Source organism: Oryx dammah, unplaced genomic scaffold (assembly GCF_014754425.2).
Source record: "Oryx dammah isolate SB20612 unplaced genomic scaffold, SCBI_Odam_1.1 HiC_scaffold_21, whole genome shotgun sequence".
Lineage (NCBI taxonomy): Eukaryota > Metazoa > Chordata > Mammalia > Artiodactyla > Bovidae > Oryx > Oryx dammah.
This window is the reverse complement of record NW_024070205.1, coordinates 29,535,474-29,559,797: the sequence shown is the minus strand read 5'-3', so window position 1 is coordinate 29,559,797 and position 24,324 is coordinate 29,535,474. Positions and strand designations below refer to the sequence as shown.

Genomic DNA, 24,324 nt, shown 5'->3' with positions numbered 1-24,324 from the left:
CCCAAAAGATGCAAGCCTGTTGAGAAGGCACATGAGCAGTGCATGTGAAATGCTTGGTGTGGGACTCAGCATACAGTAGGCGCTCAATAATGTCAGCTGCCACCACAGGCATCCTTTTTGTCAGAATCCAATCCATCCCGAAAACAGGGGGAGTGTGTACTCCATTATTTCAAGTAAGGGGGGGAAAGCATTCTTAGCCCTTCCAAAAACCCTAATTTCTCCAAATGTTACCAAAATATAGTTAGCACCTAACAGTCTCCTGGGGGTTTTATGCACAACCTACAGAATTTTAAAGGGCACTTAGGTGAGTAGTTGACACTTAAACACTGAGTAGGTTGTCTGGGAGCTGGACGAAGGAGGCTGGGTGATACCAGATGGGAAAGTTTCTCTTTCCCTTCCCACACAGTCCGCCTCATCCCTTCCATTCCTAACATTTTCCAGGTCTCTCAAGTTCACCAGCACCCTTTCACCTGGCAGGGATGCAGACGATGATAGTGACAGTGCACAATTCGTTCGAGGGACGCTGGTGGTAGCACCCTGTGGGGCTCCTGGGCACAAAGCCTTTGTGTCCCTCATTTATTTGATTATAGGGAACAGCCTTCACTCAGCCTCCATGAACTTCCCTGAGTTCCAATGGGCAGATTCAGGCCATTGTTCATTAGCGAAGGGAGGGAATGGCAGACCAGAGAGAAAACATCAGGAGCAGCCTTGGGGCAAGGTCCTGTTTCCCCATCAAGGGATACACACAACAATTTCTTTGAGTTATTTTGCAGATAACGAAACCCCTCCAGGTGGGAGAAGTTAACAATTAACAATGGACTACTGCCCATAAGAAAGTAGACCCCAGACCAGTTGGACCTGAAGGTTAAAAAGGCTGACTCCCACAGGATTCCTTCATGGCTCAAATGGTAAAGCATCTGCCTACAATGTGGGAGATCCAGGTTTGATCCCTGGGTTTGGAAGATCCTCTGGAGAAGGAAATGGCAACCCACTCCAGTACTCCTCTCTGGAAAATCCCATGGACGAAGGAGAGCTGTAGGCTACAGTCCATGGGGTCACAAAGAATCAGACACAACTGAGCGATTTCACTTTCACTTTTTCTACTTCAACCCAAACTCTGCCTCTGAGATTCGATTTGGAACCAGTGCACAGAGAAGCTGAGCTTTCAGCATCAGTGGAGACACTCTGGCCAGGAAATCTGCTGAGGTCCCCAGCAGTGCATGCCAAGCCCTGCTGCCCATATGTGTGCAATTGAACTATTTACACTGGTGCACACATGGAAGATCGCACAGTAACTATTTATTCTGATAGTGAAAGTGAAAGTCAGTCCCATCCCACTCTCTGTAACCCCATAGACTATACATTCCATGGCATCCTCCAGGGCAGGATACTGGAGTGGGTAGCCTTTCCCTTCTCCAGGGGATCTTTCTGATAATGAAGTTGGGGTTAAAAAAAATGCTGCAGATGATAACCTTTGGGTGGAGAGAGTTCAGACGGCAAGGATCTCTATCTCATCTCCTTTTAAGCCCCGCCCTCTCTTCTGGTCCTCCACTCATTCATTCACTCATTCAACAAACAGCTGAGCTTTGGCTGTGGGCCCTGCATCCTTGAGACCAACAGAGGCCTCTGCCCCTGGGGGACAGCTCCATGTAGGCGCCCTGACATCCAGTGGTCACCTGAACAAGCTGCAGTGCCCTGGCTGTGGTAGAGGCTGCAGGGACAGACCTCACAGCCACTCTTGCTGATTTCTGCTGGTGGAGAGGCCACCAGGAGACAGTTTTTAGCTTCCCTGGCTCTAATGAGGGATAGGATAGTCCCCCAGTCCCCAGGATATGGGTACTTCTCAGCAACAGGGTGCCCTTCCCACCCCACCCCGTGTCCTTGTGTCCCGTCATCTGGCCCTGCTGCTTTCAGCATCTTCCCAGGTCATCCTGTGCAGACAGGGCACACAGAGCTGACACCCTTGTTTTTCTGGCTTTTGCCGGCTGCTGGCACTTGGTCCACTCGGCCTGGTCTTAGCCAGCAGGGACAGGAGTGGGGCTGGGGGGCAGGGCCAGAGGGAGGGATCCAAGGAAAGGCATGTGGGTGCCTCCTGGGGGGCAAATCGTGGCACATCAAAGGCTGTGCTCTGTGAGGAGCTGTAGTCCACGGGCAGGTTCCTGCCTGCCTGGCTTTATCTCCTGGGAGGGAGGACAAGTCAGAGGCCCTGGCAGTTGGCAGGGGCTGAAGGCTGCTGGGACACAGGCTGTGGCAGGCAGGGCCTCCCCCTAAGTTGCTGGGTAAACAGTGTGGAGAGCTGGCCCTTCGCCTGGCCCCCAGAGGCCCCCCTTCCCTGCCCTGCCCCTTTCTCCCCCGCCCCAACTGCAGTTCCAGCTACCTACCATCCTGGAACAGATCTCCCACCTCAGCTCCTTCGGAAGGAGTTTCATGGAAGGGCCTGTGGCTGGGCCAGGACAGCATACAGAGGGCCCCCAGCCGGAGGACTGGACTGGGGCCAGCCTGGGCCTCCAGCAACCATGCCTGATTCATGTTCTTTCAAGATGGACTCTGGGGTCTCAGAGCCTGGGGAGCAGGACCTGACAGAGGCAGAGCCGGACCAGGAACTGCGGTGGTTGGATCTGGGCTCTGAGGAGGCTCTGGGAGCTGGGACACAGGGGCCCAGCACCCCACAGGCCTGGGGGCACCTGCTGCAGGCTGTGTGGAAGGGTCACACGGGCCTGGTGACACAACTGCTGCGGCAAGGGGCCAGTGTGGAGGAGAGGTGAGCCCCGGGGCAGGACCAGGTATCTCCGCAGGTATCTGGTGGGGTGGTGGCTGCTGTCCCTTCAGTGGTGGGGGAAGCAGCGGTTCCCGGTGGGTAGAGGGGGTCCTTCCTGGGCAAGGGTAGCCAGTTTGAGTTTCTTTCCCCAGCAGGGGACAGGGGCCGGGGACAGTGGCCTGGTTCCGGATCCAGCCCTCACCCTCACCGCCCATGCCTGCCCCACAGGGACTGCGCGGGCCGGACTCCGCTCCACCTGGCCGTATTGCGCGGCCACGTGTCGCTGGTGCGTCTCCTGCTGCAGCGCGGGGCCCAGGTTGGAGCCGCAGACCGCGCGGGGCGCACACCGCTGCACGAAGCTGCCTGGCACGGGCCGTCGCGGGTGGCAGAGCTGCTGCTGCGGCGCGGGGCGCCGGCGAATGCACGCTGCCTGGCCGGCCTCACGCCGCTGCACTGGGCCGCCGCGCTGGGCCGCACTCTGATGGCTGGGCACCTGCTGGCGGCGCCGCAACCGGGCCCGACAGCGGCAGACGCGCGCGGCTGGACGGCGGCGCACTGGGCGGCCGCGGGAGGCCAGCTGGCGGTGCTCGAGCTGCTCGGGGCGAATGGTGGCGCGCGCCTAGATGGCGTCCTGCTCGTGGCGGCCGAGGCTGGGCGCGCAACTGCGCTTCGTCTCCTTCTGGCTCAAGGGGCGCTGGTGGACGCCCGGAACGGTGTGGGGGCCACTGTGCTGGGCGTCGCGGCCAGCCTGGGCCGCCGGCAGGTAATCCTGGCCCAGCCTCCGAGTGATAGAGCTGGTGGCGGAAAGGGGCCAGCTACCAACCCCCACCGCCCTTGGATATTGGCTCCTGGAAGCCCACGGAGGGAGCAGGGTGGCAGCACCAATATTTATTGTGCAAGGGGCCAGCCTATTTCAGCCAGCAGGGAGGATGGGCGGCAAGCAAGTCAGGACCATTAGGGGGCAGTGGCAGTCTCCAAGTAGAGCCTCTTCAGGTGTTGTGCCTGAGTGCTAAGTTGATTCAGTTGTGTCCTACTATTTGTGACCCTATGGACCACACCTCTCCAGGCTCCTCTATTCGTGGGATTCTCGAGGCAAGAATACTGGAGTGGGTTGCCATGCCGTCCTCCAGGGGATCTTCCTGACCCAGGGATCAAACCTGCATCTCTTATGTCTCCTGCATTGGCATGCAGGTTCTTTACCACAGTGCCACCTGGGAAGCCCACATAGGTGCTATTTGTTGTTGTTCAGTTGCTGTGTTGTGTCTGACTCTTTGCAACCCCATGGACTGCAGCACAGCAGGCCTCCCTGTTCCTCACTATCTCCTGGAGTTTGCCCAAGTTCATGTCCATTGAGTTGGTGATGCTTTCCAACTATCTCATCCTCTGCTGCCCTCTTCTCCTTTTGCCTTCAATCTTTCCCAGCATCAGGGTGACCAAATAAGGAAGCAGTGTCAAGAAAGGAGAGCCCAAGGGCAGCTGGGTGTTATGTGGTTAACACAGCCAGCAGCCTAGCCCCTGCCCCCTTCTCTTCCAGGACATGGAGGTGCTGCTTGAGTACGGGGCAGACCCAAGCCTCACAGACAAGCATGGCCGCTCTCCACTCCACAGGGCTGCCGCTGGTGGACATCTGCTTGCCGTCCAGCTGCTGGCTGCCTGGGGAGCAGAGGTGGATTCTCGGGACCTGTTGGGCCTCACCCCCCTGCACCACGCTGCCCGGGGAGGCCACATAGAGGTCACCGGCCACCTCCTGGACAGGGGTGCAGAGGTCAATGCCGCTGGCTGGCTCCACAAGACCCCCCTGCATCTCGCCATGGAGCATGGCCATGGCCCCACTGCAGAGCTTTTGCTGAGCCGAGGGGCCAGCCCCACCCTGCGGACACGGTGGGCGGATATGGCCCAGGACCTGTGGCCTGCCCTCTGTGGAGAGCAGGAGGAGTCCTAGGGGCACAGGGCCCTGGGGTGGCAGGGCCAAAGCAAGACGAAAGGCTCCGGGCTTCCATGGCCTTCAGGGTGCGCTCAGGCTTCTCTCCACTGGTGCAGGGGAGAAGAGCCCAGAGGTTCCTAGAGGAGACAGAGGCAGTGGCTGGAGCCTGAGCAACAGATGTGTCGCTGGGCCTGGAGCAGCTCCACTGACTCCCAGAGCCACTCACGCCTGCAGCTCAGGCCTTCTCCACTCTCTGCAGTGGAGAGCCTGAGTCATGACAGAACTGACCGAAACCCGATGGTCTCTGCTTTGTCTGTCCACCGTGGGTGTGTCACCCCGGGTGTGCCCTCTGTGCATGCTGACGCTCTTACTGTGTTTCCTTAGATTCAATGTTTGTCTGTTGGCGCCTGCTCACAAATGATGGGGCCAAACGAATGGCCAGCTGTTCTCCTCTCCCCTGCCACCTGACCCACCCCTGAACTGCTTTCTCTCATGTGCCCAGCTGACATCCTCCTGCCCAGAATCACCCAGGGCCAGACATGCTTCCGTGCACCAAGGCCCAGTGGATTATCACACAAACCAATCCCGAACTGTTTCCCTGCCCTGCCCTGCCATTCCTGCCAGAACCCCAGTAAAGGCCTGAGCCTTCCCAGGGCCCCTGCTTCTGCCTCCCGGTCGACACCAGTGCTCCTGCCCAGTGCAGCGTGGTGTGCCCCCCGCCTTTGGTGACATAAGGCATAAGAATCTGTTTTCAATGGCTTTATCCCTGTCACTCAGTCATCTCTGCAATACAACAGATATAGAGGGACAGCTGTCTCTGATTGCCCACCGCTGTATCCTCAGAGAAAACCAGTGCCCTTATTCTATTTTTCTAGAAGAAAAGCTCTAGAGGACAGATGCTATCTTTCAAAAGTGAGAGTTGTGCCAAAGTAGCGTCTCTGTGCGGCAGCCCTGGCAGCACTTGGATTTTACTCACAAGATAATGTAAACCTTTGGAGAGTTTGTGTTCCTGTGACATGGTCTCTTTGGTTCCAGGCCTGCAAGTGCCGAGTGGACCATATCTAGGAAGGGGGAACCCTGGAGACCAGTGAAATGGTGGCAGCACAGCAGTGGAGGTGGGAGAAGCAGGCAGAATTTGGGTGATTCTGTGGGCACAGCCCTCTGGACTTGCTGATGGTTGAACATGGGGGGCCAGGGAAAGGGAGACATAAAAATGACTCCTAGAGAGGCTGGGCTAGGTGGAGGGGTGGGTGAGATGAGATGCGGGGAAAGGTGGGGCTCGAGTGACGTCTCTGGAGCCATCAAAGTAAGGATGGTTGTGCTTTGTTGGCTGCATAGTATGGCATGTAGGATCTATAGCATCTTAGTTCCCTGACCAGGGATGGAACCCCTGCCCCCTGCAGTGGAAGCATGGAGTCTTAACCACTGGACCGCCAGAGAAGTCCCAGGCTGGTTTTTAAAGCTGCAGGATTGACCTACAACCAATCTCCAGCACAGCCTGTGGGCTACTGACTCTCACCTCTCCCACTGCATCTACCACGTCCAGGCCAGCAACAGTCAGCTTTGCCTGCCCCCAACCTAACCGATCTTCTGGTTTAACCTGTGACTCCCGGGGGCTCTTAGAACAATAGCCATAATCCTATGGCATGATCCCCCAGGGGCTCCCTCTCATGGAGTGTAGACCAAATATAGTGTATGGTGTTTGTTGATACCCCAGTGATCTTGGCTGTTGAATGCGCTCCTTCCAGTGGGATCCCCTTGTTCTTCCCATCCAGAGCTGGAGTCTGGGTCTCCTCCTTTTGAGCAGACTTTTGTGATGAGTCCAGTGCCCTAGCACTGCCAAAGCGATGCTGTATGACCTTCCAGGGTTGGCTGAAAAGGTGCCAGGCTGCGTTGTCCTGCCCTGTGGCCACCATACTATGAGGAAGCCCGTGGTACCCAGGACATCAGAGTCCTTCCTCGACCTCCAGGGCCCATATATTCTCACCAGCCTCGGTTTCTGGCCTCTGGCAGCTGACTTGCTCACTGGCCCTGGACCTGCACTGGCGCTTCTCCCACCACTCTGGCCTTTTGCTAACCTTGCCCATACTGGGTCTGGCACATGCTGACCCTTTGCCTGGCTGAGTCAACACTTCCTTGTCGCTGGACCACCACCCTCTGGATGCATCCTTCCAACACTATCTAGAGCCCCAAGGGAAGGCTCTTCTTTAAAGAGAATGCCAATAAATATGGAAAGAGTTATAAAGTCAATGATGGACACCCAAGTGAGTACAAGTGGTCTTAGAGCCTGCTGGCCACAAAGAGGCTGCTCAGACATCCATTCTACACCCCCCCGCCCCGCACCGCACCTTGTGGAGCTTCAAGTCCATGGCAGCATTTCAGCTGAAGGCAAACTTCTCCTAGTGGCCCCAGTGCTGGTGCTGGGGTCTGGCCATCTCCACCCAACACAAGGCTTCCAGTCTTTGCTCCAGAGCTGTTGTGCTGGCCGAGATGTTGACCAGTCTGCATTCTCCCTCTCTCACATGCACGATTCAGTACACCTCTGTTCTCCTACCTGGTCTCTGCACATGCTTACAGGAAGACCTGGGATGACTCATGAAGTATTTCCCTACAAACTACGTATTAGTTCAAACGTAAACCTGGCAACTATAACCAAGTGGTCAAAGCTAACATTACCTGTGTTGGGATAGGCTACCATCGTGGCCCCCTGATACCCCATCCAAGGACACAATATAATTTCTGCAGTATTCTGCCAAAAATGTGTAACCTGATTCTAATCACAAGGAAGCATCACACAAACTCTGGTTGAAAGGCACTCTGCAAAATAACTAGCCGGTACTCTTCAAGAATGCCAATGTCAAGAAAGACAAAGAAAGGTTGAGGAACTATTCCAGATTAAGACTGAAAATGCAGAGTGTGATCCTGGACAGAGGAAAAAGCGGTAAGAATTTTGGACAGAACTGAGTGTGGACTAGACAGCATTATTGTTTTACTGTTAAGTTCCCTGACTTCGATCATTATGCTGTGATCTGTATGAGAATGTCTTTGTTCTTAGGAGTCATACCATGACATATTTAGCTGTCTCCAACTTCTTCTTGAAAGGACCAGAAGAAATCCCCACTAATGTGTTTATAAACAACTATAGAGAGAATGATTAAAAAATGGAGCAAATTAAACAATTGGTGCATTTGGGTAACAATTAAACAATGGGTGCATTGGAGAGTTTTGGGGACTAGTCTTCCAACTTTTGTGTAAGTTAGAACCAGACGTGGAACAATGGATTGGTTCCAAATTGGGAAAGGAGTACATGAGGCTGTATAGTGTCACCCTGCTTATTTAACTTTGATGCAGAGCACATCATGTGAAATGCAGGGCTGAATGAAGCACAAGCCAGAATCAAGATTGCCCAGAGAAATATCAATAACCTCAGATATGCAGATGACAACACCCTTATGAAAGAAAGTGAAGAGGAACTAAAGAGCCTCTTGATGAAAGTGAAAGAGGAGAGTGAAAAAGCTGGCTTAAAACTTAACATTCAGACGACAAAGATCATGTCATCTGGTCCCATTCAGTTCAGTTCAGTTCAGTCGCTCAGTCGTGTCTGACTCTTTGCAACCCCATGAATTGCAGCACACCAGGCCTCCCTGTCCATCACCAACTCCAGGAGTTCACTCAAACCTACGTCCATTGAGTCAGTGATGCCATCCAGCCATCTCATCCTCTGTCGTCCCCTTTTCCTCCTGCCCCAATCCCTCCTAGCATCAGTCTTTTCCAATGAGTCAACTCTTCACATGAGGTGGCCAAAGTACTGGAGTTTCAGCTTTAGCATCATTCCTTCCAAAGAACACCCAGTACTGATCTTCTTTAGAATGGACTGGTTGAATCTCCTTGCAGTCCAAGGGACTCTCAAGAGTCTTCTGCAACACCACAGTTCAAAAGCATCAATTCTTCGGCACTCAGCTTTCTTCACAGTCCAACTCTCACATCCATATATGACCACTGGAAAAACCATAGCCTTGACCCCATTACTCCATGGCTAATAGATGGGGAAAAATGGAAACTGTGACAGAGTTCATTTTCTTGGGTTCCAAAATCACTGCAGATGGTGACGGCAGCCATGAAATTAAAAGACACTTGCACCTTGGAAGAAAAGCTATGACCAACCTAGACAGCACATTAAAAGGCAGAGACATTATTTTGCTGACAAAGGTCCATCTAGTTAAAGATATGGTTTTTCCAGTAGTCATGTATGGATGTGAGAGTTGGACCATAAAGAAAGTTGAGCACTGAAGAATTGATGCTTTTGAACTGTGGTGTTGGAGAAGGCTCCTGAGAGTTCCTTGGACTGCAAGGAGATCCAACCAGTCCATCCTAAAGGAAATCAGTCCTGAATATTCATTGGAAGGGCTGATGATGCTGAAGCTGAAACTCCAATACTTTGGCCACCTGATTGAAGAACTGACTCATTGGAAAAGACCCTGATTCTGAGAAAGATTGAAGGCAGGAGAAGTGGACGAGAGAGGAAGAGATGGTTGGATGGCATCGCCTACCGGATGGACATGAATTTGAGCAAGCTCCAGGAGTTGGTGATGGACAGGGAAGCCTGGCATGCTGCAGTCCATGGTGTCACAAAGAGTCGGACACAACTGAGCGACTGAACCGAACTGAAAACTACATTTAAATGAAATGTTACTAAGAAATTGCACACGCCCACTTTGTCCCTCTTCACTATTTTCTGTAATAATGGTAATATAGTGGTTGTTGTTCAGTCGCTAAGTCGGGTCCAACTCTGTGACCCTCATGGACTGTAGCCCGCCAGGTTCCTCTGTCCACGGGATTTCCCAGGCAAGAATACTGGTGTGGGTTGCATTTCCTTCTTCAGGGGATCTTTTCTACCCAGGGAACAAACAGACGTCTCCTGCATTGGCCTGTGGTAAAACAGTGACAAAATACACAAGGGATAAAACCTCTCATTCCAATCATTTGAAAGTGCGCAGCTCAGTGGCCCAATGGAGACTCTGCCCCGCTGTGAAAAGCAGCGTTGCTCGGGTCCGCAGAAGGAACCACCCTCTACCACCCTGCTGCGGGACCCCCCCCCCGCCTAGGCCCCATCGGGTGAGGGCCCACCGCCCCGCCCCCTAGCCTGAGCATGCGTACAGAGGCGGGTTGTCGCTGCGGGCCCGAAGCGCACGCGCAACGGCCGGAAGTTCCCTTGAGGAGGGCTGAGTTGACCCGGAAGCTTTCGAGGGGTGTGGTGGCAGAGCAACACATGCCTTGGTGAACGGCGGTGCCGGCGTCATGGTCTTCCTCAGTGCGCCGCTCTGGCTGCGGAGCCGCATCACCGACCGCTACTGGAGGGTTCAGGAGGTGCTGAAGCACGCGCGGGTGAGTGTGCCGCGCGCTCCGCTCCCCTGGCCGGCCCGGCGTGCGCGGGCCCCGCCGACCGCCTCCTTTCTCGTTTCTTAACCAGCACTTCCAGGGAAGGAAGAATCGGTGCTACCGGCTGGCCGTCAGGGCTGTGACGCGAGCGTTCGTGCGGTGCACGCGAGCCCGCAGTCTGAAGAAAAGGAACCTGCGGACGGTAAGCGCGGCCCTCTCGGCCTCACCCTGCCCTCCTGAGCCCGCGGCGCCCTGCAGCCGTGGGTGGCCCAGACCCGGCGAACCCTCCCGCCCTCGCAGCTTTCCCTCCTGGAGCGGACGCCACTGTCCACGTAACCCCAGCCCTTCGCGGGGCCCCCGCTTTCTCCCCTCCAGGCTGCTCACCTCCCTGAAGCTTCCACCCTGGAGCGCTCCGACCCTGCTTGGTAGCACCCGTCTCAGTGGCTGTCCTAATTCCCACACATGGATTCTTTCTACACCCTGAGTGGTGTCTGCCCCAGCATCTCTCGCTGATTTTTGTATTCCAGCTCGACTGTGCGAGATGTGAGCTTTACACCTGGCATTTGGACGAAGGGCATCAGGCTTTGCTCACTGTTGTTTGCAGTGCAGCCTGAATAGGCCGCTGACTTTTGTATCTGCTTTTACAAAAAATTTTTTTAGTTCAGTCACAACCTTTGCTGGGAGGTGTGAACGTTACATACAGCTGGTTCTCAAACATTTCGACGTTTTCTCATTTCAGCTCTGGATTAATCGAATTACAGCTGCCTCCCAGGAACATGGTCTGAAATACCCAGCATTCATCCTCAATTTGATTAAGGTATGGTCGAGGATGTGGTCCTGCTGAGACATTAAACGTCTTTATAACCCGTCCAGTTTTCATGCTCTAGCAGGCTCCACCGTGGAGTGTTAGCAGCCTAACACTGTTTTCATTCTTTTTTGGGGGGGTGGGGCGGGTCTTTATTAATATTAGAGAAATCCAAGATTACAGAGGACTTAAGAGTTGGCATTGGGGCCCACTGCTTTCACTCTTGGGGTGGGGTTCTGGTGGGTTCTGGGGTTCACCTCACTTGCTCTTTTATTGCCCTGCTGGTAGCAGAATTAGTAATAGGGCGTGTGGTACCAAGACACAATCATGCTGTTTTCCCATCAAGAATGAAAAACAGAAGAACTTTGCTTTAACTTTGAAGTTTAATTTCAAATTTTTCATGTTGAATAAATTATGACAAGGTGGCAGATCAAGTTGAAACATAATTAAATGTAGCAAAACATTTGGAATGTTAGAGTAAGCAAGTGTCAGAGCATCTCACTCACTGGCATCTAGACAGTATGCCATTTCCTCTGCTTTTTTGGCTGCACCCTATGACATATGGAACTTCCCCCCAACCAGGGTTCAATTCCTAACCCTAACCAGGGATGAAACCTGAACCCCCTGCAGTGGAAGTGCAGAGACTTAACCACTGGACCACCAGGAAGTCTGTCTCTACTCCCTCTGCTTTCTTATGAGTTAATTTTTTTTCTTAAAAAGCTTGGGGCGTAGGTGAGTTGGTGCTGTGCTTCTTCCTGTGCCAGGTGGGCCTGGCACTTTACAGAGATCCTCAGGGCAAGTGTAGGTGTGACACTTCCATTTTACTCATGGGAAACTGGCTCAGAAAGGAGAGGGACTTTGCACAGGGGTCCTAGGTAGTAGGAGTCACTCCTGCACAGCTGCATTTAATGTAAAAAGACCACCACCCCCTTTTTTTTCCTACACCTCAGACTCACGGGCACTGTCCATTGGTTTCCTATTCTCTTAACTCGACAGATGACTTGGGCTCTCTTACAGAAATTAGGAATGCCCAGTTTTGTTTATTTCTGGCTGTGGTTGGTCTTTGTTGCTGCATGTAGGCTCTCTCTAGTCATGGTGAACAGGGTCTAGTCTCTAGTTGTGGCACATGGGCTTCTCATTGCAGTGGCTTCTTTTGTAGGGCAGGGGCACTAGGCCAACACAGGCTTAGTTGCTCCACTGCATGTGGGACCTCCCCAGTTTAGGGATTGAACCCATGTCTTTTGCATTGGCAGGCAGATTCTTCATACCACTGAGCCACCTGGGAAGCCCAGAATGCCCAGTTTTGGTCCTTGTTCTTCTGTGCCTCACATTCCTTTTCCATGTGTCGTTTTTCACCATTTATACAATGGGAATTGTGGTTTTCTCTTCCCACCTGTCTTAAAGGGATAACTTACGCCAGGAATCTGGCATTGGGAGCTGCGCCCTTCCCTTCTACTCACGTGTCCTACTTGGACAAGACTCACAACGCCCTCTCCCCCACCGGTGCTCAAGCAGTATGTATTGGTGACTGAAATCATAGGGTGATCAGCTGCATTCAGTCATTTTATGTTTCACTGAAATGCTAAAATATTTAACTATGATTTTCTTCCCAGTGCCAGGTGGAGCTCAACAGGAAAGTACTTGCAGATCTAGCCATCTATGAACCAAAGACTTTTAAATCTTTGGCTGCTTTGTCCAAAAGAAGGCGAGAAGAAGGATTTGTTGCTGCCTTGGGGGATGGGAAGGAACCTGAAGGAATTTTTTCCAGGGTGGCACAGCACCACTGAGGGGGACACTGATAGCAACGGCCCTTTGAGCATCCTCCTGTGATGATAATACTAAAATAGGGACTACAAGTTATTTGTCAACAGTGTGTAGATTTGACTTGCACTTGTGTTAATTTACATGTCAGTTACAAGCCGGAGAGAAAAGGACTTGTCTTGCCTCATTGGCACAGGTTCAGAAATCTCACATGGATTGTGTAAATAAAGTTTCTGTGGTGTTTGAGTTAACTTCTTTGGTATCAACGAACGCCTTGGGCGGGTCCTGACTGGGTGTTGATGCTACCAGGACAAGGCTTCCCCTGGGAATCTTAGATTCTCCTGAAGGCTGGGGGTGTGCACCAGGCCTGACCCTGGCCTTGCTAATAGTGCCCCCCCCACCCCATTTTGGTTTCCAGTAGGGACTCCTGGCTCAACTCTTCAGCCACTGAGCAGCAGCTGTTTTCCCTCACTGTAGACCAGCAGTGGCAGCAGGCAGGATGGCTCTCCTGATCCCAGGCTCACCTTAGTCTCCACAGGTGGAGTGACCATCAGATCACCTGGGGAGCTTTAATGTAAGGGTTCTGGTCCCTCACCCAAATACTTGACTTCATTAGTTCCAGAATCAAACCAGAAATCTCTGCTGATGGAGGCTGCTTCACAGGTCAGCCCTGTCCACCTCTTCTAACCACAGCCACGCAGCGGTGTCTCCTCTCCTGCTCAGTGACAGGGCCTTCCTCTGGTCCTCTGTGGGAGCTTCATCTGCTGAACCCTCTAGCTCTGGCCTCCTGTCACTGGGTCTCTGGTCAGCCCCACCACTCCCTAACATCTAGTCCCCCAATCTAGGGACACTGCCAGCCCAGGGTGACATACACTCTCTCCCCACCTCAGGCTCACTACCCTCCAGGACTCTGATCTCACCCTCACACCCTCTGCTCTAGGAGAGCTTTTCAGGCCCACTATAGTAGTCGCTGTCTGCGGACTCCTACGCTTATCTGCCCTCACCCCAAAACTCCCACACTGGGTCCTGAGCAACATCCTTTGCTAGCCAACCCCTGGAAGCCACTGCTTCCTTAGACATACAACTTCCAACTCAATAAGGGGCCAATCAAATCCTGGCCACCCACTGCCTGGCAACCTTCACAGCCTGCCTACTTCCCTCCATCCTCATGTGGGCAAGTATCATGGCTGCAATTACTGCACTGGCTTCCTAAGAGGACGCCTCCTCCGCAGGTGCTGCTAAGTCGCTTCAGTCGTGTCCAACTCTGTGCGACCCCATAGATGGCAGCCCACCAGGCTCCCCGGTCCCTGGGATTCTCCAGGCAAGAACACTGGAGTGGGTTGCCATTTCCTTCTCCAATGCATGAAAGTGAAAAGTGAAAGTGAAGTCGCTCAGCCATGTCCAACCCTCAGCGACCCCATGGATTGCAGCCTTCCAGGCTCCTCTGTCCATGGGATTTTCCAGGCAAGAGTACTGGAGTGGGGTGCCATTGCCTTCTCCGACGCCTCCTCTAGCCCTAGTTATATCCAGTGATGGCCACTAGACTAAGCACTGGAAGGCAGAGAGCTGTGTCCTGTTCTGCCACAACGTATGCAGTGCCATACCTCGTCAGTAAACAGCTCTTGTTGAAAGACAACAGGGTGGAGGATACAGGGAGCTCTCTGGCATGGGGACGAAGTTCTGTGTAACAGGCACTGTCATGGAGGAGCTGCCTTTGTTCATCTTGATAAAGGAACGCGAGGAAGTGGCAGACAACTGTGGGCTGTTCCTGGCACACATACCCGCACCACCACCACCACCGCCCACCAAAAGCTGGCAGTCACTAATCCTGAGAGCGTCTGGTGCAACCAATGAGAAATGGAGGGTCAAACCCCTGGACGGCTCCCCGCTATTGGTAAGACAAAAGTCCAAGCCCTTCCCGTGCTGCCCGCGTCCTCCCACTCCCGCATCGCAGCCTAGCTCTTCTGCCAACCTCGGGGGAGCTCATGCTTCATGCCTCTTTGCAGTTACTGTGCTTTGTAGGAACATCGAATTAAACGTTTCCAGCTACCATCTCTCTTCTCTCTAGACTCAATTCGGCGAGATCTTCGGGAGTCTGGCGTTAATACCTGTACAAAACCTCTACTCAGTAAACACCGTGTCGGAGGCCACAAATTAACTAGGGAAACAGCATCTCGTTGCTGCTGGGCGCGGGCTGGGAAAACTTACCACGGGTGCGCCCATCCTTTAAGGTCGGAGGCCTCGGAGACGTCCGACAGCTCCACTCAAGCCCTGGACCACCCGCCCGAAAGACGGAGAGCTCCCTGCCGCCCCCGCCCCGCGGGCCTTCGCGGCAAGGGGCGTCTCGCCTGGCTCCGCTTACCAGGGGCTGCCTGCGGGCCCCTTCGGCCTCCCTCGGCACCCGCTTGACCCCTAAGAAGCCTGGGGCTGCGGTGGGAACTTCGCGAGCTCCCAGGTCTCTGCGCGGATCCTACGGGTACGCCCGAACGGTTACACCCGGAAAGTGGCCGGGAGCCGGCCCCTACGACTACTACTTCCGGGTCGGGATAGAGACGACGGTCTCGCCAGGGCGCCGCAGAGCCTACTGGGTAACGAGCCCGTTCCCCCACCCGCGCCGAGTTGCGGCGTCGGTCGCGCCGCTGACGGACAGGCAGCAGAGCCAATCGGAGCAAGAGAACCCCGAGCCGTTCTCCAGTCGAACCAATGGCACGCGGCGGGGCGGGGCGGTCGCGGTCGTAGAGCGTCGCGAGGAGCCGCCCTGCCGGGAAGGAGCTAGAGAGGGAGTCGGCGGCACAAAATGGCGGCGGCGGCCGGGGCCGGGGCCGGGGCTCAAGGGTCGACGGCCCCCGCGGTAGCGGCTGGCACGCCGGGCTCCGGAGGCACAGCCCCCGCGTCACAGGGGGTGCTGATCGGGGACCGGCTGTACTCCGGGGTGCTCATCACTTTGGAGAACTGCCTTCTGCCCGACGACAAGCTCCGCTTCACGCCGTCCATGTCGAGTGGCCTCGACACCGACACGGAAACCGACCTCCGCGTGGTGGGCTGCGAGCTCATCCAGGCGGCCGGCATCCTGCTCCGCCTGCCGCAGGTGAGGGAGCTGCCGCGAGCCTCGGGCCGAGGTAACCGCCGCGCCCGCTCCGGGAAGGTTGCCAGGCCCTTTGTTGGCGGCGGGGCCGGAATCGGACCCGGAGCTCGCTTCGTGTCCCTGCCCGGGATCCGGGCCCAGCAATGACCCCCTACCCGGATCCCAACCCCTCTCCTTATTGACGTCTGGTACCCTGCTCGGATCACTCTCCTTACTCCCACCGAGAAGTTAGTCCCCACCCCGTTCTGTGTCCCCGCCCGGGACCTGGGCCCAGCGCCTACCCAAGGCCGGAGCACCCCTGCTGCAGCCCATCAGAGGTGATTAAGGAGGCGAGGCAGCGGGATGCGAAGAACCTTTGTGGATGTAGAAAACATTTTAGGTTCTGTTTCTTTATCAGAGGTTTCGTGAAACTCAGTGGTTTAATTTGAGACCCTTGAAGTGGGCAATTGAAAAGGATGGAATCCTTCTCTTGTGCAGGTGGCCATGGCTACCGGGCAGGTGTTGTTCCAGCGGTTCTTCTACACCAAGTCCTTTGTGAAGCATTCCATGGAGGTGAGACTTCCCGTCTTTCTTCCCCACAGAAACGTGTTGACAGGAAACCTGGGTTTATGGTGTTGCAGGTCGCTCAGAGGAAGGAGTACTGGTCTTGGCAATTATAGTGATCGCTGTATTTGGGGCGGGTTGTGTTGGGAAGCTCCCTGTGCTGTAGAGGGGTCTCTCCCAAGTGGCCTTTTTCTCCGGGTGTATCTCCTCTGCTCTTACCCGCCGTTCTTCGGCTGTTAGAGACTGGTCCTTGGAACGAACCTCTGTCCTGTTGCTTACATTTCAGCACGTGTCAATGGCCTGTGTTCACCTGGCCTCCAAGATAGAAGAGGCTCCAAGGCGGATACGGGACGTCATCAACGTGTTTCATCGCCTTCGACATCTGCGAGAGAAAAAGTGCGTCCATCAGCGCTGTCACAGATATCCGCCTCCGTGTTTTCGGAGTTACTCAGTTACACTAGTTTCTGGGACAAAATTTAGGGTGTGAGGTTTTACACTTGTGCCCAGAAGGAGGCCTGGCGGCTGGGAGGTACCCTTCAGATACTGTTAATCAGTGAAGGAGCCACTGTCAGCAGGAAGGGGACTGTGGCTATTGTCTGGGTGACATTGGTTTCCTGGTTGCCCACCAGGCTGTTTGGTCAGCCTGGATGCTCTGGAGCTGGTTCTAAACCTCAGCACTGTTTTCATTTTGGGCTGGATGAGTCTTTGTTGTGGGGACTTTCCTGTGTATTGTAGGGTATTTAGAAGCATCCTTGGCTTAGGCTTCCCAATGCTCCAGGTAATGGAGGTCCTTTGTGAAACAGTTTTGGCTGTTTAAGCATCGTGCTTCTGTGGGTTCTTTGGATTTCCATTCATCCACAGTGCATCTGCTTATGTCTTGAGCCCAGCAAAGGACGTGGAGTCCTTGTGCGATGAGATGGTGAGACCCTCCACTCTTCAGTCCATGTTCATCGTCTGTAAGGAAAACAGGGAGAGGGTTATTGAGGAGGCATAAGTAGGTCAGCATGGCGTTTGAGGAAGACTTCGTGGTTTTGTTAGTTAAAGGAAGTGAACTTCCTGACTCCATCTGTGTTGTGTGTATGCTAGATTGTCACTGGAGGTAATTGTGGGATTTGATAGACTCTATTTTGTTTGACTCTTATGCAGATTGTGTGTTTTGTCTTTGTAGAAAACCTGTGCCTCTCCTCTTGGATCAAGATTACGTTAACTTAAAGAATCAAATTATAAAGGCGGAAAGGCGAGTTCTCAAGGAGCTGGGTTTCTGCGTCCACGTGAAGCACCCTCACAAGGTGAGTATGAGGCCCAGTTGCCACGTGAGCCCACTAAAGTGACTGCTGCATTCCCACCCAGATTGGGAACTCCAGAGGATTAAATGTGTCCCTGATTTGGTTTTCCAGTTTATACTTGTACTCCGAAAGATAACTGTTTTGTCATCAGCCTTCTCATATTATGTTAATTTTAATAGTATATTTTTAAGAGGTGGAAGTTATCTCTTTTAAGTTTGAGCTTTCAGAAATAGTGATAAGTTGTAAGAACGAAATCTGTCAGTTTACTGTTTCTCAACAGCTGATTTTCTAAGGCTGCTTAAGTAATAACTTTATTTTCTTTTATGGGGGAATTGGAAGAATTCTGAACTGTTTATTTGGAAGTGAAGGAAGACAGTTTTACAGCGTGTATCAGTTGAGCATATGATAGCACACATATCTTCCATGTTCCCCTCAAACGCAGAGTGCTGTTTTCTTCTCTCTGTGTCCCTTTTTATTGGGGGTTTCCTCATAGCTTCTTTTTCACTTGTGTGACTTTCTGGCATTAATTCAGAGTCTTGGTAAATTACTCACCATAGATTTAAGACCTTTTTCTTCATTTGCTGAAAGTATTTTCATGCCATGCCTTGTATATGTTAGCGGCTGGGGTACAGAAACGTTCCGGGCAGGCTACTCTCACTGGTGGAGAATGTGTTGAAGATGGGAATGAGCCTGAGCCCCGGCCGCGAGCAACTCAGTGCAGCTAGGTCCTCCTGCGCTTCCCTGGTGCCTGGCTCAAAAGCAGGGAACAGGCACGTCAGCAAAAACCCCTCCAGCTGAACTGTGCACCGGGCGTGTGACAGGAGCCAGCCCTGGGATCTAGCACAAGGCTCTTGTTTGCTGCATGGAAGCCCTCAAGATCTGAATTCTGGGTTCTCAAGGTTCTCGGTAATAACTGCCTGACCCGTATCTTCCAGATAATCGTTATGTACCTTCAGGTGTTAGAGTGTGAGCGTAACCAACACCTGGTCCAGACTTCATGGTGAGTTGACCTTCCTTGTTATATGAGACCAGCCAGGGCAGTGCAGGAGTATGTTGATTTGAGGCACCTGGGCAGTGGGTAGTCGGTCCCATGACTTGGTTGTGGGCTGGAATTGTCCAAGTGCCCAGTGTTCCTGCCATGTAAATTCCAACCAGATTCCCAAAATATCAGGCACTGGTGGAACGGTAAGGTGACCCATCCCCCCCACCCCCCAGGAGAGCAGTCAGTGGGCTTCCCTTTGGGGGCTGTTGACTAGGCACATCGGGATCTTTCCCACAGCTGGCAGTGTGGACTTAGTGGTTTTATATCTAATGTGAACTTGCTTCTCACTGCCTCAGTTAAGCAAATCGTATGGGAGGAAGAGGGAGTGTAGGGCTTTCCTACGATTTGGGGCCTGATTTTAACAATATGCTGATAAACTAGAAGTGAAGCCTGAAGTAACGGTTCAGTGCTGGGTGCTTTCCCACAGAGTTAGGTCTGTAAGGGTCATGTTTTTGCTGCCTGAATTGTCTGGTGCTGTGCTGTGCTAATGGAGAACCTATTTTGACTTTTCTTTTCTGTACTCTTTCAATCAAAGGGTAGCCTCTGAGGGTAAGTGACTAAGACTTCTCCTCTCCTGTCCAAGCGCTTCGGTGCGGGGACAGCGGCCGTCCTCAGCCAACCCTGTGCAGGCTCTCCACCGAAGGCTGGCTCTAGATGGTGGTATGCGCACGATAGTCTAGTGCTGGCCCACTGCTGCTGTGGTTCTCTGACGGTTGTGCTTCTTGTTAATCCTCTGTCGTGCTTGGTAATTGTATTGATTAGAGTTGATAACTGTCTTTGACTTGAATTTTGTCCATTTGAAACTGCTCTACCTGTGCAATAAAGATGCAGTACCTTTCTCTTAAAAAAAAGGCAAACTAGGGGATGCTGTGAAAACTGGCTGGTGGGAGTTGAAACTGTAGTGTGGGTGGTGTTATTTATTTCTGGAAGTCCTGAAGTTGCTCTTTTCAGCAGCTAAGGGTTGACACATTCTTGTAAAAGGTGTGCATCTTTAAATCATTCCATGGACACTGTTTATATTGTAACTTATTTTAAAAATAGTAACTTTAAATATATGTTTTGAGGACTTTTGTTTTTTTAAGGACATAAAAGTTAATGGTTTAATAATGTTATAACTGAGTACTAAATGTTTATTAGAACCAAAATAGTTACTGATGGTTGTGTTTATTAAATGTTTGTTTACTTGCAACTCTTGGGACATATGGCCTTGGCTCCATCACACAAGGTTTTTTTGGTCCCTTCTGGGTACCTGGAGCGAGATCTTAAGAGCCAGGTGCTCCTAGTGGGCACATGTAGAATTTATCACTGAGAAAGCTCTCCATGGGTTTGTAGGTCACCTTCTCCAGGATTTGGGGCAGAGATAACCAGGGTGGGGGATGCATCAGTTAGGCCCCAGTATGACTTGGCTGCCCTTGTGGGTGTAGCCTACTATCATTGGGGTATGTTAGAAGCAATGAATGTATGACCTGTTCAGCTGTTCTCTTGGGCAATGAATCTCTGCAATATTTCTGTTTTCTTGTGTTTTTGCAATATTGATAAAATTAATGTGAAGTTTGATTTTTGGTCTTTTAAATCTTAGAGAAATGTATCTAAATGAAATTGCTGAAAATGTAGCCAGCATTAGAATTCTAACCTTTTAAGAAATACAAATGTTTTGTATTTTTATATCTTCTAATATGATAGCTGTTAAAAATGTACTGATTGTGATGAAACTTCTAGTATTTTGTTGCTTTTATCTGATTTTATGAATGTTCATTTTAAGACTCCTTATTGAAATGGGACAATTTGGAAACGGTTCTTTGATAAGCCTGAGAAGAGGATTTCCCTTTGGGCACTGAGCCCTCTGCATGACGTTCCCATGCACCCAAGGGAGTTTTTTCCCCTTATCAAGTGGACTCCCGTGTGGAAGAAGCCACGCCACGAGCACCTCTTCTGGAAAAGGAGCGCAAGAGGACGACTTGTCTCAGAAAGGCCCTCGCAGGCTTTGTGCTCAGCCCGTTCATTTGAGTTTGCATGTTTCTCTGCACTATGGATTTTGAGCATTTAAATTTTCTTAATCAAATATGTTGAACTGCCACAGTAGACATCTTTCTGAGGCACTGTGTTTTGCATGAGAGCAGGCCAAAGGTTGAGAGGGAAAAGTAAAGTTAAAGTTGGTTCTCTTTCATAGCAACATGTACTCTGACATTCAGCCAGCTTTAAAAGATTTTTTTCAGTAGTTTTCCCTATCTTCCTATCCTGTATTCAGAAAAAGCAGCTGGGACGTTTCTCCATGAACTTGTGAGAATCACAGGACTGTCTAGCTCTTAAGTCCTGGCTGTAGACTAGTTAGTGGAGTAGTGACTTTACCTCGACAGTGCAGACGGGTGTCATGTGCGTGCCCCAGGGGTTTCAGTTCTTCCTGTGTTTGGTTTTCAGGAACTACATGAACGACAGCCTTCGCACAGATGTTTTTGTGAGGTTCCAGCCTGAGAGCATCGCCTGTGCCTGCATCTATCTGGCTGCCCGGACGCTGGAGGTCAGTGCGGGGCCACATGGGGAGTCACCAACCCCAGTAAACTGTGTACTATGCTTCAAGTTATGTTCACTGGCATCAATAAAAAGCCTACTTGTTGGTGACCACCAGGCTTGTTTTTATTTCCCTGAGAACCTTGTTGGCTATGAAGAATGGTTAATGATGATGGCCTCTGTGTTTACAGATCCCTTTACCCAATCGTCCCCATTGGTTTCTTTTGTTTGGAGCAACTGAAGAAGAAATTCAAGAGATCTGCTTAAAAATCCTGCAGCTGTATACTCGGAAAAAGGTTCTGTGTCTTTTCATGTAACGTGTGCACCTGTGTTTCACTGGAAGCATCTGGTCTGAATCGCACTCTGGCTTTTCTAGGTTGATCTGACTCACCTAGAGAGTGAAGTGGAGAAGCGCAGGCACGCCCTCGATGAGGCAAAGGCACAAGCTAAGGGCCTGCTGCCCAGCAGCACCCAGGTGCTGGACAGTGCATCGCGGTTCTCGCCTGCCCCCAAGCCTGGTAAGCGTCTCCCCCAGGGGCGGTCCTCTCACTCTGAGTTCTCCTGGATCACATCTGTAGCTAGTCTGAGCACTCCTGGGGGCTCCAGAGTCCCCAGCAAACAAGAGGCAATCTTTGAAATGAGGCGGGGGCTCCTAGGAAGTCTGTTCTTGTGTTTTCATTAGTAAGGGGTATGGACAGGCTCCTGAAATGGCTCTCATTACCCAGCCCACCCAAGTAGTTTGCCTTGATGAAAGTCTCATAAATCTGGAGGAGTAGATCCTGTTGTCAGATCCTAGAGTTAAGCATGATGCCCGCCCCCAGTCCCAGAGGCCTGGCGAGTAAGACAGGTGGTCTTCCTGCATCTGGAGGTCCTGAACTGGGCTGGGAGCCAGAAGTCAGAGTTGGCAGCAGCAGTCCCTTGGGAGTGGCCTCACCTTGCTCAGCTTTCCCGTTTATCACCAGAGCAGTTGTGGGTTGTAACTTCTTGTGATTGATTCTAGTGGAATCCCCCAAAGAAGGCAAAGGAAACAAGCCTTCCCCACTCTCTGTAAAGAACACCAAGAGGAAAGTGGAAAGTGTGAAGAAAACCAAGGTGGACAGTCCGGTGAATGGGTGAGTACCCATGTGCCCAGATGGCACTGAGGTTGGCAAGAGAGACTTGAGGTCTCAACTGTTCTCTGCTCTATTCTCAGCTTGCCGAAGGGGCAGGGGAGTCGAAGTCGGAGCGGGAGTCACGAGCAGAGCTACTCAAGGTCCCCGTCACGTTCTGCGTCCCCTAAGAGAAGGTATATGCTGCTTGGGTGCATGGGGCTGCAGCAGGCACTGGGATGTTTCCTGGGGAAGTGTTGTGGCCTTTCCTTGGGGACAGTTGCTTCTGACCCTGAAGTGGTCAGGATGGGTGGTCACCCGCCTGGTGGTCTCCTTCACAGGAAAAGTGACAGTGGCTCCACATCTGGTGGGTCCAAGTCACAGAGCCGCTCACGGAGCCGGAGTGACTCCCCACCACGTCAGGCTCATCGGGGCGCCCCCTACAAAGGCTCCAAGGTGCGGAGCTACCGGAGATCCAAGGACTGCAAGTACTCTGCCCAGAAGCCACACAAGTCCCGGAGCCGGAGCTCCTCCCGCTCTCGGAGCCGCTCACGGGAGCGGGCGGATACTTCTGGAAAATACAAGAAAAAAAGTCATTACTATAGAGAACAGCGACGAGAGCGTTCTCGGTCTTATGAGCGAACAGGCCATCGCTATGAGCGGGACCATCCTGGGCACAGCAGGCACCGGAGGTGAGGGGTGGGGTCCCCGCAGGACTGTGCTTTGGCCCTCGGTGTGGACACCTCAGCTGCTGGCCCTGGGGCGTGACTCTTTCTGGATATAGTTGTTGACTCTGGACCGTGTGATGAATTTGGAGATGACATGGAGAGGCTGGCGAGGTGCCTTTTCGTCTGGCCCGGGCCCAGCCCCCAGCTCTTGCCCAGCGCCTCAGCAGCAGCCCTGCTAGGTGCAAAGGCGGGGCATGTGTCCCAGCAGTGGGGTTTGGTGCTACGACAGGCTGTCTGTTCACCCCTGAACCCATAATTAATTACGTTAAACCAAGAAAATGACTTTTCGAAACTTTGCCTATATTAGGTTATACTATGTATGTATTTTGCAGTGTTTCACGATGAGAAAATGGCCTTAATAGCCCCTTACTCTGTCCACGTTGTAAATAAACATGTGTTTAATACGAGTTAAAGCTATATATGAAAACTGAGAACTTGAACTGTCAGCTTAAAACTTGTGTAGAGAATTCTGATTTTTAAAATGTGAAGGTATGTAGATCTGTGTTGAAAGTCGTATATTTTTATCTGTGTGATGCTGAGTGCAGGCCACCAGCTTCTAGAGAAGTTTCCTATATATGCATTTTACGTTATTAAATAAACAATTCTCTCTACTCAGGACATTTGGAAAGTTAAAGGGCTTGTCGTTTGTCATTCTCATTGTTTGCTCCCCTGCACAGCCTGCAGCACCGATCTAGCAGTGTGTCTGCGCTCCCCTCTCTGATCTCATTACCGTGTTGGGTTTTGTACGTCTGCTTCTCTCTGAGGGCTTGTGAGGCTCTGAGCTGTCTGCTGCCAGCAGGGTAAATGGAGGGTTTGCAAAGGACAAAGAGCATCACCCTGGAGGGGTCCTCTGTGGGAGTGGGTGAGGACAGCTCGGTGGTGCCAATGAGCAGGGTGGGTCAGGGCTGTCTCCAAGTGCTGCATGCACTCTGCAGATCAAAGGCACTTGGGGGGCGTGTCTATGCCCTGTCTTGGCTCTCTCCAGCTCAGCACTTCATGGGTGGAAGGCACACCCTTCCTGGTGCCAGTGGCCTGGAGAAAGGTGCCTGAAGTCAGTACAGCCAAGGTATGAAGGCAGCAAGTTCAGCATCCAGGGTCCAGGTGGCTCACTCTCAGAACCATAAAAGCCCGTGGAGGGTGAGAGATAGGCTCCTGGATGTGTTTAAAGACCTTTCAACCTGGGAACCAGAAGCTGCCCCTCAGGTTGAAGGGTACATCCTCTGGACACTCAGTTATAGAGCTGGGCCCAGATCCTGCAGTTTTGCCCTCCCATTGGCCTATCCTCCACTCTCTGCTTAGCCAAGTTGGGGCCTGGGGGAGGCTAGGCCTGGCCATTTCATACTAAGACTCACTGGAAGACCCTCCTACAGGGCAAGCCTCAGAGGAGGACCAAAGAGACTCCCCACATCCTTGTCCC

At 52.4% G+C, this 24,324-nt stretch overlaps 3 protein-coding genes across 5 annotated transcripts; all 3 read left to right on the top strand.

Moving 5' to 3' along the window:
* The first annotated feature begins 2,379 nt into the window (after window positions 1–2,379).
* Window positions 2,380–5,337, top strand: ANKRD65 (ankyrin repeat domain 65). Its single transcript, XM_040264120.1, has 3 exons — window positions 2,380–2,761; window positions 2,987–3,521; window positions 4,293–5,337. The coding sequence occupies exons 1-3, from the start codon at window positions 2,517–2,519 to the stop codon at window positions 4,698–4,700; spliced, it is 1,188 nt and encodes a 395-aa protein (XP_040120054.1). The 5' UTR covers window positions 2,380–2,516; the 3' UTR covers window positions 4,701–5,337.
* Window positions 5,338–9,910: 4,573 nt separating this feature from the next.
* Window positions 9,911–12,878, top strand: MRPL20 (mitochondrial ribosomal protein L20). The gene is made up of 4 exons (XM_040264160.1): window positions 9,911–10,067; window positions 10,153–10,263; window positions 10,801–10,878; window positions 12,480–12,878. The coding sequence occupies exons 1-4, from the start codon at window positions 9,981–9,983 to the stop codon at window positions 12,651–12,653; spliced, it is 450 nt and encodes a 149-aa protein (XP_040120094.1). The 5' UTR covers window positions 9,911–9,980; the 3' UTR covers window positions 12,654–12,878.
* Window positions 12,879–15,390: 2,512 nt separating this feature from the next.
* CCNL2 (cyclin L2) lies at window positions 15,391–23,541 on the top strand. 3 transcript variants are annotated; one of them, XR_005725071.1, is made up of 11 exons: window positions 15,391–15,715; window positions 16,190–16,264; window positions 16,542–16,651; window positions 17,424–17,544; window positions 18,477–18,541; window positions 19,119–21,101; window positions 21,283–21,387; window positions 21,468–21,609; window positions 22,092–22,203; window positions 22,284–22,376; window positions 22,521–23,541. XR_005725071.1 is itself a non-coding variant. In XM_040264100.1 (11 exons), the coding sequence occupies exons 1-11, from the start codon at window positions 15,425–15,427 to the stop codon at window positions 22,873–22,875; spliced, it is 1,569 nt and encodes a 522-aa protein (XP_040120034.1). In that variant the 5' UTR covers window positions 15,391–15,424; the 3' UTR covers window positions 22,876–23,541. The 3 variants fall into 3 exon arrangements, 2 of the variants coding, with proteins under 2 accessions (XP_040120034.1, XP_040120035.1); XM_040264100.1 differs by having other exon boundaries at window positions 21,002–21,101; XM_040264101.1 differs by lacking the exons at window positions 15,391–15,715; window positions 16,190–16,264; window positions 16,542–16,651; window positions 17,424–17,544 and having other exon boundaries at window positions 18,502–18,541; window positions 19,119–19,132; window positions 21,002–21,101.
* The last annotated feature ends 783 nt before the right edge of the window (window positions 23,542–24,324 follow it).